The sequence below is a fragment of the Strix uralensis genome, chromosome 8 (assembly GCF_047716275.1).
Source record: "Strix uralensis isolate ZFMK-TIS-50842 chromosome 8, bStrUra1, whole genome shotgun sequence".
Taxonomy (NCBI): Eukaryota; Metazoa; Chordata; class Aves; order Strigiformes; family Strigidae; genus Strix; species Strix uralensis.
In genome coordinates this window covers 30,680,451-30,696,513 of record NC_133979.1, presented here as the reverse complement: position 1 = coordinate 30,696,513, position 16,063 = coordinate 30,680,451, and the positions used below count along the sequence as shown (strand labels likewise).

General features: G+C 60.7%; 2 protein-coding genes across 4 annotated transcripts in view; both read left to right on the top strand.

Annotated features, from left to right (window-relative positions):
• Window positions 1–567, top strand: part of CEP350 (centrosomal protein 350) — an 83,718-nt gene extending 83,151 nt beyond the window's left edge. The window contains exons 39-40 of one of the 3 annotated variants that reach the window (XR_012629910.1): window positions 45–199; window positions 520–567. Coding sequence is in view for 1 of the 3 variants with exons in the window: in XM_074876967.1 (XP_074733068.1) it covers window positions 45–95 (51 nt within the window). In the remaining 2 variants the exon portion in view is untranslated. Of the gene's footprint in view, window positions 1–44; window positions 202–459 lie in introns of those variants that run through there. The other 2 variants (XR_012629909.1, XM_074876967.1) reach the window with 2 other exon arrangements.
• A 3,522-nt stretch (window positions 568–4,089) lies between these two features.
• QSOX1 (quiescin sulfhydryl oxidase 1) lies at window positions 4,090–15,925 on the top strand. The gene is made up of 12 exons (XM_074876970.1): window positions 4,090–4,357; window positions 6,499–6,599; window positions 7,920–7,968; window positions 8,147–8,249; window positions 9,030–9,120; window positions 9,357–9,502; window positions 10,206–10,340; window positions 10,518–10,647; window positions 12,609–12,731; window positions 12,845–12,989; window positions 13,230–13,409; window positions 13,778–15,925. The coding sequence occupies exons 1-12, from the start codon at window positions 4,090–4,092 to the stop codon at window positions 14,509–14,511; spliced, it is 2,205 nt and encodes a 734-aa protein (XP_074733071.1). The 3' UTR covers window positions 14,512–15,925.
• Window positions 15,926–16,063: the final 138 nt, after the last annotated feature.

Here is a 16,063-nt window from a genome sequence, read left to right as displayed (position 1 = left end):
GGTTCTGGAGGCTGTCCCACAGATTTTATTTTCTTTTATTCCAGCAAAATAAAGGAGGCTGCAGGGGATCCTACTCCTTGTGTTGCTTGGCTTGAGGAGCTCATCAAGGAACCTGCTCCAGTGTCCTGCTGCATTGCTCCATGGAGGTGATGGAGCCAGTGCTGCTCAGTGAACCCACGATTGGGCACACCAGTCCTTGGTAGGTGAGACCTTGCTTACGTTGCAGGACTGCTGCCACAGCAAGAGAGGAGTGCTCCGTTGTCATCCGTGTGGTATTCTCAGTTTCATGCGCTGCAATTAAACCAGCTGCCAAGTAATGATGTGGCAAATCTGGGTGGTGTGGCCTCCTCCGATCTGCCCCTGGAAGCTGGGCAGATGAGCTGGAGTGGAAAACATCTGCTCTGTGCATCCTGGGTCATGGTGATGATTTATGACTTTAAGTAGATCTTAAATTTGCAGGTAAAATGTTTCCTACCCAGACATACCAAAGATGACACCGGTTCCTCCCGGTCCCCCCAGGTCCCTCCGAAAAGAGCAAGCGCAGCGTCGCTGCCGTCCTTTTGAGCAGGGATGATTCAGCAGAGGGTGAGTAGCAGAAAGGGGCTGGTACTGCTGTAGTCTCTGCAGACACAAACTACGTGAACACATTCATCACATCCTGAGAATGCACCCCAGATTTTCTCTTACGTCTGTTGTTATTACAGGCTGCTTGGGCTTGAAAGGTAGAAATTGACTGTATCCGACCAAGCCTGTCTTGCATAGTCAGCAATTCCCAGCTCCCAGTGGGGGCTATAAGGGGCTTTCCTGGTCTTCATAGGTGTGAGCCTGGCAGAGCTGATGCAGGGTGTGGGAAGCAGTCAGGGTTCACATCCACTCTGTGCGTTATTCTCTTGTCTCGGCAAAGCTGCAGAAGCTGGCGGGTTCATCGTGCAGGTGCTGCCAAAGGTCTTGTCTGAAACCATGTCTCAGTGGAGGTGTGACTGGTGCCACCAGTGGAAAAATGCCACCTGGATTGGAGTGTCCCAGCTGACTTCAGCTGGCTGAGAGGTGGCAGGTGGCACAATTTTCACTCTCTCTGAAACTGTTTGGCGATGCTAACCGGGGAAATGAGGCTTTTCTTATATTAAGAGAAGGACCACACTTTAAACAGTGCTGTGCTCCAGATCGAGGAGGGCTTCACTGAGTTCATTAGTCCCATTTTGTGAAGGCTGAAGAGAGAGGAAAACAGTCGAGCCTCCTCTGCAGCTGGTATTTCCGAGGTGCTCGCAGGGCAGTTGGGTGCAATCTTCTCTGAACAGCCTCTGAAATGCCAGGGCCAAGTGACGGGGTTGCCATGATTGTATCATGAGTCTTGCATTGGTTGCGTGTTTTTCTTGGAGTCAGTTCCTGGAATCACACAATTAGGTAGGAACGTGTACTTTAATTTTCAAGGAAGAAAGTCCATTTCAGGATCTCCCTGTCCCCAAACCTTCACAACTAAAGGGAATTGAGAAGGTCCTAGGTCGGCTTACCTGGCCATTTTGAACTATTGGTGTTTTGCAGCCAGATTCATGCTTTTAAAACTGGACAGTAAAAGTCTTTCTCCATTTTCTGAAGCGTAGTCCTTCCCAGCACTTCAAGGGCTGAATACATAAAAACCCAATTGCTCTTTCCTCGTCTCCTCTCTAACCCAGCACAGAGGCCATCAGAGTAGCTCTTTGTGTCTGCGCAAATGATCCATTTTGGGTGCACAAAACAAGTTCTGCGGGGCTTGAATGGTTTTGGCGAGATCTTAGCGGCCTTTGAGGCTCTCAGCCTGTTTAGTGTTGCCCACACCTCATTGACTTCAAGGAGATTCCTGCTGGCTGTTAGTCTGGGAAAGGAGATTTGAAAGCTGATGAGTTTAATGAAGAAAAGCCACCACTCAGCTGCTGCACAGGAACTTGTGCAGCGCAGGAACCTCTATGGTGGTCCTTAGCCCGTGGCCTTGCTATTTAAGAGTGAAGCACATCTCTTCCCAAAGTTAAGGATGCTGAGGTGGGCACTGAAGGCTTTGCTGTACAGCACAGCTGAAAACCGAGAAGGTTCCTAAATGTGCCAGGAGAGCCTAAAGCTGGGCTTCAGGGCTGGCTGGGGACTCAGCAGCCGAGCATCCAGGGTCATGCAGCACCCATCCCCTGTGCTTCACTGCCCGCAGGCTCTGCTAGCAGCGACGGGGTGCAAAGTAAGAGAGAACAAAAAGGCAGGCAGCGCTGGGAGGGCATTTCTTCTACTGCTGCTTGATTTTTTTGGAATTCATTATTCTCAAAGCCATCATAAAATCAGCTGTTTCAAAATCTCTGCTTCATCTTTGGCTTTCCACACCCATGCCCTGTCTCAGGGCATTCTGCAATGAAAGTCTGGCTCTTCCCGCTGTGAGGTGGAAGAAAAGCCTCATCTCTTGCTTTGCAGCAGCATTAAAAGGGGGAAAAAAAGGCTTTTGGGACAAGTCTGTGCCTGGAAAGCCCCACGGAGTGTGGCCGAAGGAGGCTGTTCCCTGGGGAGCAGGGATGTGCCAGCCTGGCAGCAGGGTCGTGGGCAGCACCCCCAGCCCCGGCTGTCAGCTGTTCCCCAGGAAGCAGAAGCATCCCCACGCGGGGGCTTCGGGTGGGTGAGCAATGGCGTGGCTCACCTCAAAAGGACCCAGAGCCCCCGGGTGCTCTCGCCCATCTGCCTTCAGGTTAGATGCTCCTTTTGCATCTAAAAAAGGATTCAAGGTATTTGGGCTCCCTGGGAGGGAGGGATGAGCTGGATGGGGAGGATGCTGGCAATTACCCTGGTGGGGACACCTCTCCTTCACTGTGATAACCTCATCAAGCTGATGAGCCCTTAATATAAGGATTTTAGCCCAGGGTAAAATAACGGTGATGACATCCCTAAGCACAGGGATTTTTGTCTTTTAATTGCCAGCTGGACAGAGATGAGTCGTGGCATGGTCTCTGGCAATAGCCAGGGACCACCTTTCCGAGCACGCTGTTCCTCGCTCCCTCCTCCTTGGACAGAAAGGTGTGATAATCCCTTAGGCATTTAATTACAGCTGGCAGGGCTGGAGCAAACCATCCTCTGCCCTGTTTGCATCAGCCCGGACCTGCCAATGATGCATCGTAGCAATCCCACAAGGGTCGTGTCTGACAGGCTCTGTCCCCCACAGCCGAGCCCTCTTGGGGAGCCCCAAAGCTCTCCCAGAGCTGTGCCCTGGGTGCAGGCCCCTGCCCTCCCCTGCCACGGCAAGGCTTGGCTCTGGCAGGCTTGTTTTTCTAGCATGGCAAGTCTGCCTAAAATACCTAGGTGGGGCCCGGCACGGCTAATGGCCTTCCTGGGGACAGAGCCAGCACCCAGCCTTTGACAGCCATGGGCACCCCCAGTGCCCGGGGCCCCCTGGCCTGGGGGGTGTGGAGGGAGCAGAGGGTTGGGCTGCAGGGCCGTGTCCACCCCGGCTCTGCCCCGGGGCCCTGGGCAACGGGCACCTTCCGCCCGGCAGCCAGTGACGTGGGTGCGTGCGTGAGCCGTGGCACGGGGCGGCTGTGGCCAGCTGTGGGCCACCCCTGGGATGGAGGGTGCTTTGTTTTGGGTGGAGCAGCCAGATTTTGGGGGCCTCGGTGGCTATCCTTGTTGCTGCATCCCTGGCAGGGTTGGGGCGAGGGCAGCAGCCGGGTCGCTGGGGTCCCCGTTGCGTGGGTGTGGGGGTGTGTGTGTGTGTGTGTGTGTGCGCGTGTGTGCGTGCCTGGTGACGGTGGCTGATGTCAGGGTGTCCGACCCAGGCGCTGCCCTCAGGGATGACCCTCACGGCGGCACGGGGGGTTTGGGGCCTGACTCAGCCGCCTTCGCCTTTCCTCGCTTTATCAGAATTTTAACATTTTACACGGGAGGTTTTACGCCGGACGCTGGCGAGGGGCCGGGGGGATGGTTTGGGGGCGCCACCCCCCCCCATGAGGTGTCGGTAGCGGGGGGGCGCCGACAGGGGGCGCTGGCTGCGGGGGGCCTTGGCCCCGCCCCCGAGCCCGGCCCTGCTGGGCGGGGCCTGCGGGCGACCCTAAAGGCGGCGGGCGGCGGCGGGCGGCCTGGCCGGCGATGGGGCGGCGGCGGGCGAGGGGCGGCGGCGGCGGCGGGGGGCGGCGGTGGTGGCTGGCGGCGGCCCTGGTGCTGGCGCTGTCGCTGCCGGCGGCGCGGCCCCGCGGGCTGTACTCGGCCGGTGACCCGTTGGAGCTGCTGGGGCCGGGGGCGGAGGGGCGGCTGCTGGGCTCGCCCAGCGCCTGGGCCGTCGAGTTCTTCGCCTCCTGGTGCGGGCACTGCGTCCACTTCGCGCCCACATGGCGGGCACTGGCCCACGACCTCCGCGGTGAGTCCCCGGCCCGGCTGCCCGCCCCCTGCCCGCCTTCCCTCCCTTCCCCGCGTCCCTGCCTGCCCGCCTGCCCCATCAACATCCCCAAACCCTCCCTCTGCCCTTGACCTTGTTTCTTCCCCCCTGTATCCCCCTCTGTCTTCTCGTGTCAGCACCCCCTTTAGTTCCCCATGTCTCTGCCCCTCATCGGCACCCTTAAATCCCCCCTGCGTCCCTGTCTGTTCTCCTGTCAGCACCCCTAAATCCTCCCTGTGCCTCAGCCCCCAAATCAGCACATCTAAATCCCTCCTGCATCCTCGTCCCATCACCCTCCTCTCCATCAGCACTTTTAAATCTGCCCTGCATCCCTGGCCCCTGCATCCTCAGTCCCCTCAGCACCCCTGCATCCCCTCTGCACCTTCCCCATCAGCACCCCGAAATCCCCCTGCATCCCTGCCCCAGCCTCCCTGCAGCGTCGGCCTGGGGGGAAGGCGCAGGCCCCCCCACCCCGTGATGCCCAGGCCCCCCCCCCGCGATGGCTAGGCCCGGCTTAGCAGCATCCCTGGAGGCCCTTTGGCTGGGAGAAACTCCAGCTGAGCCTGCCTCAGGCATGGGGGGGTCCCGCTGCCCCCCCAGACCCTCCCTCGGCCCCGCTCCTCCCCGGTGCCAGCAGGGAGAGGCTGGCAGGGCGTTGGGGCCGGGCAGTGATCCCAGCTGGTTTGTTCCCGGCTTTGACCTTGATGCCTGGCCTGACTGGTGCCCAGCCCCGCTTGGGGACCCACGCACCCCGCTGCCGGGCCCCTCGCCCCACACCGGGGCTCGTCCTGCCTCCCCCGGCATCCCGGGGTGCGCACGTCTTCTCCCTGTTATTGCACTAATTGATAGAGCGCGGTCGCTGCTGGGTGAGTCAGGGTGCCGGCCGGGGCGGGCGTCCCGTCCCTCCGAGGGGATGCCGTCCCTCCCAGGGGATGCCGTCAGCGCTCCCCGACGGGGCAGGATGTGAGGAATGGGGTGCGCGCCCGGGCCCTGCGGGGGAATGCCGGCTCCCCTGGCCCCTCTCCAAAACGGGGTCCCCCGAGGGCTCCCCGCTCCAGAGGCAGGACTGCGGAGGCAGGGTGGGGAAGCCGCCCCTGTGCCGCTCGGCGTCCTCGCTGCCGTTCCCACGGGTGGGTTTTCGCAGGAGCGGGGTGGACGGGGAGGATGCCGATGCCGGGGTGACCCTCGGGCACCACACGCCTGAGTCCAGGAGCGTGTCTGGCTCCCTGCAGCAGGGCTTGGCGCTGGCCCTCCTGTGCCACTGGTGCCGGGGCAGCGGGAAGCAGCTTGTCTGCCCTGTTACCTGCGACATAGGACAGTCCCAACGGGTCCCCATCTTTGGCAGGCTCCGCCTAGGGCACTGTGGGGTCCATCTGCGTGCTGGTGCCACATCCTGCCCCATCCCACTCAAAGGAGAGGCTGGACATTCTCCAGCTTGTGTCCTTTACACTAAAAAGGAGCCATTTCGGAGCTTTTATCTCCATTTTGCTGTTGGCTTTCAGAGTCTGCTGCTTGAAATGCCTTCATGCCCCTTTTTTTGGTCTGTGTTTTACCCCAGGGACCTGCTGGTCCTCCCCAGGGAGGTGGTGGTGGAGAGTCACAGAGGGGGAGCGGATGCTCAGCACCTCTGCCACAGTGTCCCTGCCACTGGTTTTGGGTTGTTCCCCTTCAGTTATGAACCAGTCTGGGGTGAGACGAGCTGGAGCCCACGTTGCTTGCTCTCCCCCAGCTGTGGTTAGCCATCCCTCCCCTTCTCCCGGCGGCCTCTTCCCGTTGGGGCAGAGGCTGGGCCCGCAGAACCAGACAGGCAGGCAGCGGCGGGCAGAGCTGCCCGTGCTGCGAAGGCAGGGCGTGCAAAGCCTGGTCCCGCCTCGCACGGCTTTCCTCACGCTCCTGCCGCGCGAAAAGTAGGGCACCAAACACCAGCATGGACCGTGGCTTTGGGTATTTGGGGCTTAGAAACCATCAGCTGGACTCCTGCGAGGGGCGAGCTGTGATTTTGGGGCTGGGAGGAGCCGTGTGCTGGTGCAGCGGGACATCCCCACAGCGGTTGTGTGGAGCAAGGTGATTTTTGGAGTCGCAGAGGGTCTGAGCTGTGCTGACCGCGTCCCCTGTCCCCGCAGAGTGGAGGCCTGCGGTGATGCTGGCGGCCATCGACTGTGCCGACGAGGCCAACCAGCAAGTGTGCAACAATTTTGGGATAACTGGCTTCCCCACGCTGAAGGTAAGGGTGGCGTGCACTGGGTACTTGCCTGGTGTCACCATGCTTTACTATTTGGCCTGTCACTCTCTTGCTCAATCAAATCAACAGTGCTAGTGCACAAAAATATTCCCTTTGGGGCTTTGCAGGCTGCAGCTGTTTCACCCTTCCCCAAAACATAGCTGCAACTGGGCTGCAGCCAGTGCCACTGCTGGGTGATGTAGCAGCAAGGAGTAGGAAAACTAAAATGCTGCTTCGTGGTGAAATGTAAAGGTCGGATCTCTCCTAGGACAGGGGAGAGTCCGAAACCTGCGTTTGGAAATGCCTGGGGAAAGGCTGCTGGAGGGCAGAGAGTGGTTGCAGGTGCAGGTTTTGGAGGAGGGCACAGGGAGGCTGTGGGAGGCTGCACGGGGCTCTCCTGGGAGCCTCCTGTGGTGGCTGGCGAGGTGCCGTCCCTCCTCCTGGGCCCGTGCCCGGCCCCTTAGCTCGGTCAATATGCCATTTCGCGGCGTTTCCCACTGCAAACAGCCACTGTCCAACACAAGCAATAAAGCTGAAGCTCTCTAGGTGCAGGCAGCAAAAGCCAGGATTGCCTTGAGATGGTACAGAAAAGGGATAAGGGTTTCACTAGACATGCCCACGGTCTGGTTTACAGGCTCAGCCCAAGGTGGGGTCAAATCTGGGGGTTTGCCAGGCAGGTTGGCTTGTGCCCCAGCCCTGCCCTGGGGTCTCACCAAGGACCCACTGCCCACGGGATGTTGACCCAAACATCTCCCGGGGCAGGGAGGCGTGCTGATGTGGCAGTCCTGAGAAACCACTTGCTTCGCATCCCCTGTCCCCACTGAACACCTTTTGCAAACAGCCCGTGCTCCCAGCCCAGCCTGTAAAGCAAACACCTGTCTGACGCAACCTGGTTTTGCTGCCCTGGCTGTACCGTGGGCACTGGAGCCACTGCTGGAGGCCAGGAGTGGGGAAAAACACCCTTTTCCTGCTTTGTGAGAGCTCTGGAGCAGGGAGACAGTGGTTTTCAGGACTGGGAAGGTCTCGGCTGCCTCCCTGGGACCCCTGGAGATGCCTGCCAGTGCTCAGCCCTTGGCTGGACGTGACTCCCAGCCCGTGCCTGCATCCCTCCCCTCCGGGGATGCTCTGCAAGATGCGGGGGGACATGGCCAGCTGAGAGCCCCCTCTGTGGTGGCTGCTGTCAGTTGGCATGCTGTAACGTTACGGGGAAACTGAGGCAGGGCTACTCTTGGGGGAGCCTCTGCCTGCTGGGCTGCACCGCCTCTCTGTCCCACTCCAAACACTCTCAGCCCAGTTTCCTCTTGTGTTTTTTTCCCCTTTCAGTTCTTCAGAGCTTTTAGCAAGAAGGCAGAGGATGCAATAAGGATTACCAGTGAGTATTCAGAGCCATGGGTTTTTTTTACCCCGGGTATGAGCGGCCCTGCTGCCTGCACCTGCCATGCATTGGGACCTCGGGGAGCCCCGGGGGGCAGCTCAGAGCAGCTCCCCTTGGCTCAGCCCCCGGACTGGCTCCCCCAGGACTGACCCCTTGGCATGCTGTCTCCCTGCAGATCCCAGCGCCACCGTCGAGGACCTGCGCCATGCCATCATCACCAACCTGGAGCAGAGCCAGGAGGCCTGGCCGCCCGCCTGTCCTCCGCTGGAGCCGGCAAGGTAGGGACCGCACGATGGAGGGGTGGCTCTGGCAGCCTCTGTCCCACGGAGAGCAGGTTTCCGGGTAAATCCTGAGCCAAAAATGAGCATGGAGCAGCCCCCACCTCCCAGAGAGACACAGATAACCTGACCACGCTAGAGCCACTTACGTGGCCTGGATAAGACGGGCCATGTCCTTGCATTTCCTAACAAACCTGCTCATCGGCCTTAATTAGAGCAAGCGGCGCCTGGGCTGGGGATGTGGCAGTGCCGTGCCATGCCGAGTGAGGCCACTGCTGGTAGCAGCTTTTTCCTGCCCCGAGAAAGGGTTTTCTTGATTCAGTACAAATTTGTTGGGATCTGAGTTGTCTCTGCCAGACGCAGGTGGTTGCTCCGCTGTCGGAGGGGGAGCAGGCTTTCCCAAAGCAATGGTCAAGCCAGGCACCCGCTTCAGGTCTCTGGTGCCTCCATGTCCTAGCCAAAAAAACAACAGCTCTGGTTCAAGTTCATTGCTTTTTTTCCCCTGAGTGAGCATGCAGCTCTGTCCTGCCCTGCCCTGCCCGTGCTTTGTTTTCTGCCTCCTTGGCTGACCCCAGTGGTGTTTCTCAAAGCCTGTGAACTGGAGCAGAAAATTGGGCTGGAAACTTCAGCGGGGAGGAATTGCCCTCTCAGTGGGGCTGAACGTGCACCAGCATCCCCTGCCAAATCCCCAGGGATAAGGGACAAGCTCCTTTTGGGCAGGAGGACAGAGAATCCGGCTGATGCTGAGACACCCACTGCCATCCTTTTCTCTTTCTGCAGCGCCGAGGAGGTTCGCACCTTCTTCCAGAGGAACAAGGATCAGTATCTGGCGCTGATCTTTGAGAAGAGCGACTCCTTCGTGGGCAGAGAGGTGGGTACAGCTGCATTTATCCCCCATTTGCCTTGAAGCTGGTGACCCTGGTGCCCAGTGACTCCTGGGTACCTTTCGTGGGGAAGTCCTCTCCCGGCAGCCTCCCCAGTGGGCTTGCACGCTGCTTTGCAGGCGCACAGTGTTATCCAGAGTGCTAAATAGCCCTGCTGCGTCCCCCGTGGGGCTGGGGATCCTGCCATCACCCCCATCTGACCCCAGGGCTGCTGGGCTTGCAGGTGGCGCTGGACATGCTGCAGTACGAGAATGTGGCGGTGAGGAGGGTGCTGAGCAGCGAGGAGGAGCTTGTGGAGAAGTTCGGTGTCACCACCTTCCCCTCCGGCTACCTGCTCCTCCGCAACGGCTCCTTCTCCCGCCTGCCCGTGTGAGTGTGGGACACAGGGCGGGGGCTGTGGGATGGTGAGGTGTCAGGTGAGGGAGGAAGGGTTTAAATGGCTTTAAACTCCAACAGGGGAGGTTTAGACTGGACATTAGGAAAAGATTTTTCACAGAAAGGGTGGTCAGAGAGTGGAATAGGCTGCCCAGGGAGGGGGTGGAGTCACCATCCCTGGATGTGTTTAAGGGTCATTTGGATGAGATGTTGGGGGATATGGTGTAGGGGAGAACTTTGTAGAGTCGGGCTGATGGTTGGACTCGATGATCCCAAGGGTCTTTTCCAACCTGAATGATTCTGTGATCTCTCCGCTCTCCTTTGTAATTGTGGGAAAGTTCATTAGGAAAGCGATGGTGGCTGGGTCGGACAGGCAGGTGGGGGGGCAGGGGGCTGCTGGTGGGCACTGAACGGAGCTGCCAGCCCTGCCTGGAGCTGGCAAAAGGGAAAATGGCTTGTGACCAAGCCATCCCTCCACCACATCTACCTGGAAGTGGCACCCTGTGGCTCCCGGGGGCTCGGCTCTGCTCCGGATTGCGCTGCCGGGGCAGGGGGAGAGTATGGACCATGCCGCACTCATTCCCCAGGTCCCAGTTGCCAGTCTGGCTAAGCCTTTGGTCTCCTTTGCTTCCTCCTGGGGGCCGGGGCCTGTTTGGGAGGGAAGAGGGTCTTTCTCACAGCTTCTCCTTCCTTGCAGACACATGGAGGCGCGTTCCTTCTACACCTACTACCTGCGCACGCTCTCGGGCATCACCCGCGGCTCCTACAAGCTGAACACAACAGCCGACGCTTCCAACGAGACCAACGCGTCCCAGCCGAAGCGTGCCGACCGGTCAGACCTCCCCCTCCATCGCTTTGGGGCTGGGGGAGGCCGGGGCTGGTGCAGGGAGGAGGTGCCATGGCCATGGGAGGTGCCTTTCCCTTGGGGAAAAACCCCGACTGGTGGCTGGGTCCCTGGGGGTGCGGATTAACGGGCTGATGGACCATCGTGTTGCGCTGCCCTCCCCAGCTCCAAGGTGTACATGGCCGACCTGGAGTCCACGCTGCACTACTCGCTGCGGGTGGAGGCTGCCCGCGCGGCCACGCTGTCGGGAGCCCAGCTGGCCGCCTTCAAGTGCTACGTGGCCACCCTGGTGAAGGTGAGGAGCTTTCGGTGTCGGGAGAGGAACCGCCCGCGCCTCCGCATAGATATTTATAAGGTGAAATGCAAATGGAGGGTGCGGGCCCCCGCCTCGCAGCACTTGTGTTGGTCTCAGATGTGAGCCCTGTGTCCTGGTCCTCAGTGCATCCCATGGCCGCCGTGGGGCTGTTCCCATCCCCGTGGATCTCAGAACTCAGCCCAGAGTCCCCACAGGGGCTGAGAGTGGGTGCTGCAGAGTTTCGGACGAGACGTGGGGTGCATCGGTGGGCAGAGCAGGGTCAGCACTTGCAGGAGGTGCCGAGGCAGTAGGTCTTTCCAGAAGAGATGCTGTCACCCGCTGGGGTGGTGGAGATGATCAGAGGGGTTTGTAACTCTGATCGCCTGACTTGGATGCTTGGCTTGGGGAGCTGATCTCTGCAGGCTCCTTTGATAGTGCAGGTTAGGGACTCCCACTCTGAGTCAGGCTCTGGAAGAGCCCAATTTAAGGTCTCCTTTCTTCTTCTCTGTTGGGCTTGCTGAAATCAGAGTGCAGGAGCTTTGAGCCAGCAGAAGCAGGGCGGTTTAATTGCCGGGTGCGATGGAGTGCTGTGTTTGGCTGAGGTTTCCACCAGCAGGGTGGAAGAAGCTCTGCCTCCATCCCTGTCCCAGCCCAGCTCTTTGGCAGACCTTCACCCAGGCATGCCCCCCTTCTTTGCTCCCTCCTTGGTCACCCAGGGTCTCATGCTCAGTTTGGACCTCACGTAGCCCTCGCTGATGTGCGAGACACCCCCAGCTCCCACCCCTACCCGCTCTCCCCAGCAAAGAGCTCCAAACGTGAGCCACTGGTGCAACGAATCATAAGTCCTCAGCTCAGAGCTTCATGTGGCTCTCCCACTGTTTTCCCCCAGCTATCGCCCTCGCTATTTCTCCCTTTAATGAGATCCACAGGGTTACAGAAACAAATCCCCCATCGCACCAGCTCCTTGGCCAAGGGTGCGAGCTTGCCAGGGCGGTGGGGAGCAGCAGCGGTTTTATCTGATTACCCTTTAATTCTTCCTGCAAACCTTCCCCTCGCTGGCCAAGGATGAGCCGTAGCACTGAACCTGGCCAGGAGGTGAAGCTGCATCCTCGCCGTGGGCAGGAGGCACCAGGGTGGTGGGTGGTGGGTGCCGGTGCTTCCCCAGGGGTGCCAAGCTGGCGCTGCCGTTGCTGTGCTCATCCACGGGACGGAGCAGCGTCCCCAGGGTTGCTGCTGTCCCCAGGACTGCTGCCAGCTTGGCAGGACTCAGGCTACAGGAGCTCAGCCAGCAGGTCCCAGCCTTAACTGTTGCTTTCCCAAGAGGTATTTAGGGCATGGGAGGGGGAAAAAAAAAATCCTAACATGAAAAGAAGTGGTGCCTGGGAAGCAGGGCATCGCGCAGCTCGCGGAGGAGCCAGGGGAACGACTGCATTTTGCAGCAGAAACGTCAGGTCGTGGATGAATTCCCCTGCTAATGTGGGACTTTCCGTGCAATTCCCCACAGGCCCCAGGGAGAACAGCTCAGACTTAGCAAAACTCTCCTTCCTTTTGCTTCCCTGTCACTTTTCCAGTGTGCTGCTGGTCTCGTCCTCCCCGTGGGTCGGTCCCTCTGTCCGTCCGTCCATCGGCCGCACACACTGGCGGGCTGCCCCCTCTCCCCGCAGCGCCTGCGGTTTTAAAGTGCTGCTGCTAATCGGCTTTGCGCTGACTTATGGTCAGAGCAGCTTTTTGCCTCCCTCAGACGGGGCTGAGGTTTGAAGCCTGAACGCGCATGCGGGGGCCCCCCCCTCAGGGCCAGGCACCGAAACCCTGCTGGGACCGTGCTGCCCTCCAGCACATGCTGCCAGCGAGGATGCTGGTGCTGCCCAGTGCCCGTCGCGGTGAGCCAGGGGTGCCAGTGGGCTGCCCTGCTGCTCCCGGGGTGGGGTGTGGGTTTCCTGACCCTTCTCCCCCCTCCACAGTACTTCCCCGGGCGCCCCTGCGTGCAGACCTACCTGCAGAACCTGGACAGCTGGCTGAGGAACTGGACGGAGCCCGAGCTGCCCCGCAGCGCCTTGAAGGAGGCCATGAAGAATAACAGAGATGTAAGGCACCTGCGGGGACCCCAGCCCCCTCTCTCCTCTCCTCACCCCTGCCCTTTTCTCCCCACCCCACGTTATCTGCCAGCTCCATCACGCCGTGTCCGTCTGTCCTCCAGGCCTCCCACCCCGCTGTGCTCCCCACCAATGTGACTTGGGTGGGCTGCCAGGGCAGTGAACCCCACTTCCGCGGCTACCCCTGCGGGCTCTGGACCATCTTCCACCTGCTGACCATCCAGGCTGCCCAGAGCGGCCCTGACAAAGGTATCGGTGTCCCTGGCGGGGTTGGAGTCTTGGGGAAGGGACGTCCAGACAGGTTGTAGCACGGGCGAGGACGCTGCCTGCAGGCAAAGGCTTGTCTTGCCCCAAGGCAGGTCTGCAGGGAGGGCACAAGCTGCAGAGTCGGGGTGTGGGGCTGCCACCTCGGCCATGGGGCTGTGGCGGTGGCACTGCGGGGTCTGGACTCACCCTCCTGCCACCCTCCCATCCTCTGCCTCCCCCCAGAGCTGCCGCTGGAGGTGCTGAGCACCATGCGCTGCTACGTCCGGCACTTCTTCGGCTGCCAGGAGTGTGCCCAGCACTTCGAGGCCATGGCGGCCGAGTCCATGGACCGGGTGGCGGGCCGGGAGGAGGCCGTCCTCTGGCTCTGGTCCCACCACAACGAGGTCAACGCTCGCCTGGCGGGTAAGGGGAGCCACGGGGAGCCGGGGGAAAACGGGAGGCGAGGTGAAGAAGCATTTCTTCTCCTGGATGGAGTTGGCAAATAGGGTGCAGCAGTGGGGACATCCCGTGGTCATCGTCCCCCATCGCAGGGGACAGCAGCTGGTTGCGCAGCATCAGACCACCCTGGAGATGCAGTTGGGTCTTAGATACTCCCCACAGGGCACTTCCCAAACCCACCGTGTGCCCCTGGAGGCCCCCTCCTCCTGAAATGGCTCCTCCAAATGTCCCCATCCCCAGCTGCTGGATGCTCTGGGGTGTTTATAGTGGTACAGGGGGAGGGTTGTGTTGCTTGTCCCCTCTAACCCCCTCACTGGCTCTGGTCCCTGCAGGAGGTGACACGGAGGACCCCAATTTCCCCAAGCTGCAGTGGCCCCCACCAGACATGTGTCCCCAGTGCCACAGGGAGGAGCGGGGCGTGCACGCCTGGGACCAGCCGGCCGTGCTCACCTTCCTCAAGGCACATTTCTCCCCTGCCAACATCTACCTGGACTATGCCGAGGCCGATCCCATCCCCGTGGCCAGGGAGGGGACAGGCAGCAGGCTGGGCACCGAGGGCCCGCGAGTGGAGAGGGAGAAGGAGGAGGAAGAGGAAGAAAAGGAGACGGAGGGCGAGATGAGAGCTCCGGGGCGACCGGGCTCCCCGGAGCCGCGACGCCCCAGCATTGTGCGGCTGAACCCCAAGCTGCGGGAGGCGGGCGAGGACATCGTGGACCTGGACTCCTTCAGCGAGCAGCACTTCAAGAGCCAGGCGCTGCGAGCGGCGGCCGGCCGGCGACGGCGGCTCAGCAAGCGGGACACCATCGCCCTGGACCGGGCTGCTGGGGTGGGCCGGGAGCACCGGCTGGCTCCCGCTGTCCTGGTCCGGGAGGAAGAGGAGGAGGCCGGGGAGGGCATGCGGAGGAGCCCCTGGCTACGGGTGCTGGGCTTGGGCTTCTCCCGCCTGGACATCAGCCTCTGCGTCGCCCTCTATTTCCTCTCCTCCATGTGCCTCCTGGGCATGTACACCTTCTTCCGCCTCCGCACCCGCGCCCGGAAAGGCCGTCCTGGCTTCCCCATGGCCTAAGAGCGGCTGTGGGGGGCCGGGGGCTGCCCCCAGGGTGGGTGGGCTGCTGAGCTGGGCACCCCGGGACAGTGTTTTGTCCCTCAGCGCAAAGGGGTTTGGTGCATCCCCGCCGGGGGCTGCCCCGCTCACAGCAGTCGCCTCACCCGGGGTGGGGGATGGAGGGTAGAGGGCTGTTTTTGGGGGGAAGGAGGTGTCGGAACATCCCCCTCTCAGGTTGTGGTGCCACATTTTTGGGTGCGCAGGAGCTGGGCTGCTGACAGCAGTTTGTGTCTCAGTGCCCAGCTGCCCACAGGAGCTCCCTGGCTCTGGGCTGGTTTCAAACTGGGAAGCCCAGTCCCATGCTGGGGAGTAGCCCTTTGGGGTCAAACCACTAGTGGGGCCAGAAGGGTGGGGGATTAGCCCCCCAAAAAGCAGGCACTGCTGGGTGGGGGGTGGCAGTCGTGGGTTCAGCTGCGTTTTATGTGTGTCCCCTTTTGAGACATCGACCAGGGCCCCCCCCCACCTTTCCTTGCCCCCTCCCTGTGCTCTTCCTCGCTCTCTGCTTGTCTTAGTGGAATAAATTATTTTTGCCGACGCCAGCCCTGCTGTGTCGGCTGGTCCCTGCCGTGCGGGCACACTCCCCTCCCTGCCATACCCCCACCACCGGCTATCCCCACTCCAGCCTCCCCCATCACCCCAGGAAGAGCACTGGCTTGATTTAAATCTTTTAAATATTTTAAATTATTATTGTACATTTTCTCCTGCTTATTTCTTCTGGATGCACCTGTGGCCAGCTGCATACAGCCAGCATGTCCCCGTGGTTGGGGTGGCTCGTGGTTTGTCCTCAAGCAGGGTGGTGGGGAGGGAGCCGGGGGGGGACCATGAAGCTGCTGAGAAAAGTTGACATGAGCCATGGAGCTGTAGCTCGGTGCGGGCCGTGGCCATGGTCCAGAGAGCAGGGAGACAGGCGCGAGCATCCCCGCATCCCCCCGGGGCCCGGGACCTCCGCAGGCACGGGCCCCCTGCACCTGTCCCCGATTCTGTCTGCCCTTTTATCCTTGTTAGGAATCATTAAGGAAAATGGTTGTTTTCCAGAGCCGGGGCCGGGGCCATCTGCTCTCCCGGCGCTGCCTAAATCCCCCTGTAACAAATTCATTGGGATTACGCTGCCCTCCCCTAATCCCGGCCCTTCCCCCCCACGCAAGGGATTTAAAAGGATTAGACCCCGGCCGATAATAAACTTTATTAAGGGGGAGGGGGGGTGTCAATCCGATTTGGAGCCTTTTTCTTGATATCTTCACCCAGGTGGGAGGCGAGGGCCGGCGGGATGGGGAAGGAAGGTGGGCAGCTCTGCAGCTGCCCAGGCAGTGGGAGCTCTGGCTCCTCCGGCCCTTCCTCCCTCACCTGACCTCGAAATAAATTTTCTTGCCCCATCTTTGCTGCTTCTTTGGTGTTTGTGCATGGTCACACCTCCACAGAACGCAGGGCTGGCACCCCTGCCCTGCCACTGCCGGCCCACTTGGCCTTGGCCACATCCCTTAGCCGGGCCCTCGGTGGACTCCCCCCCAGCATG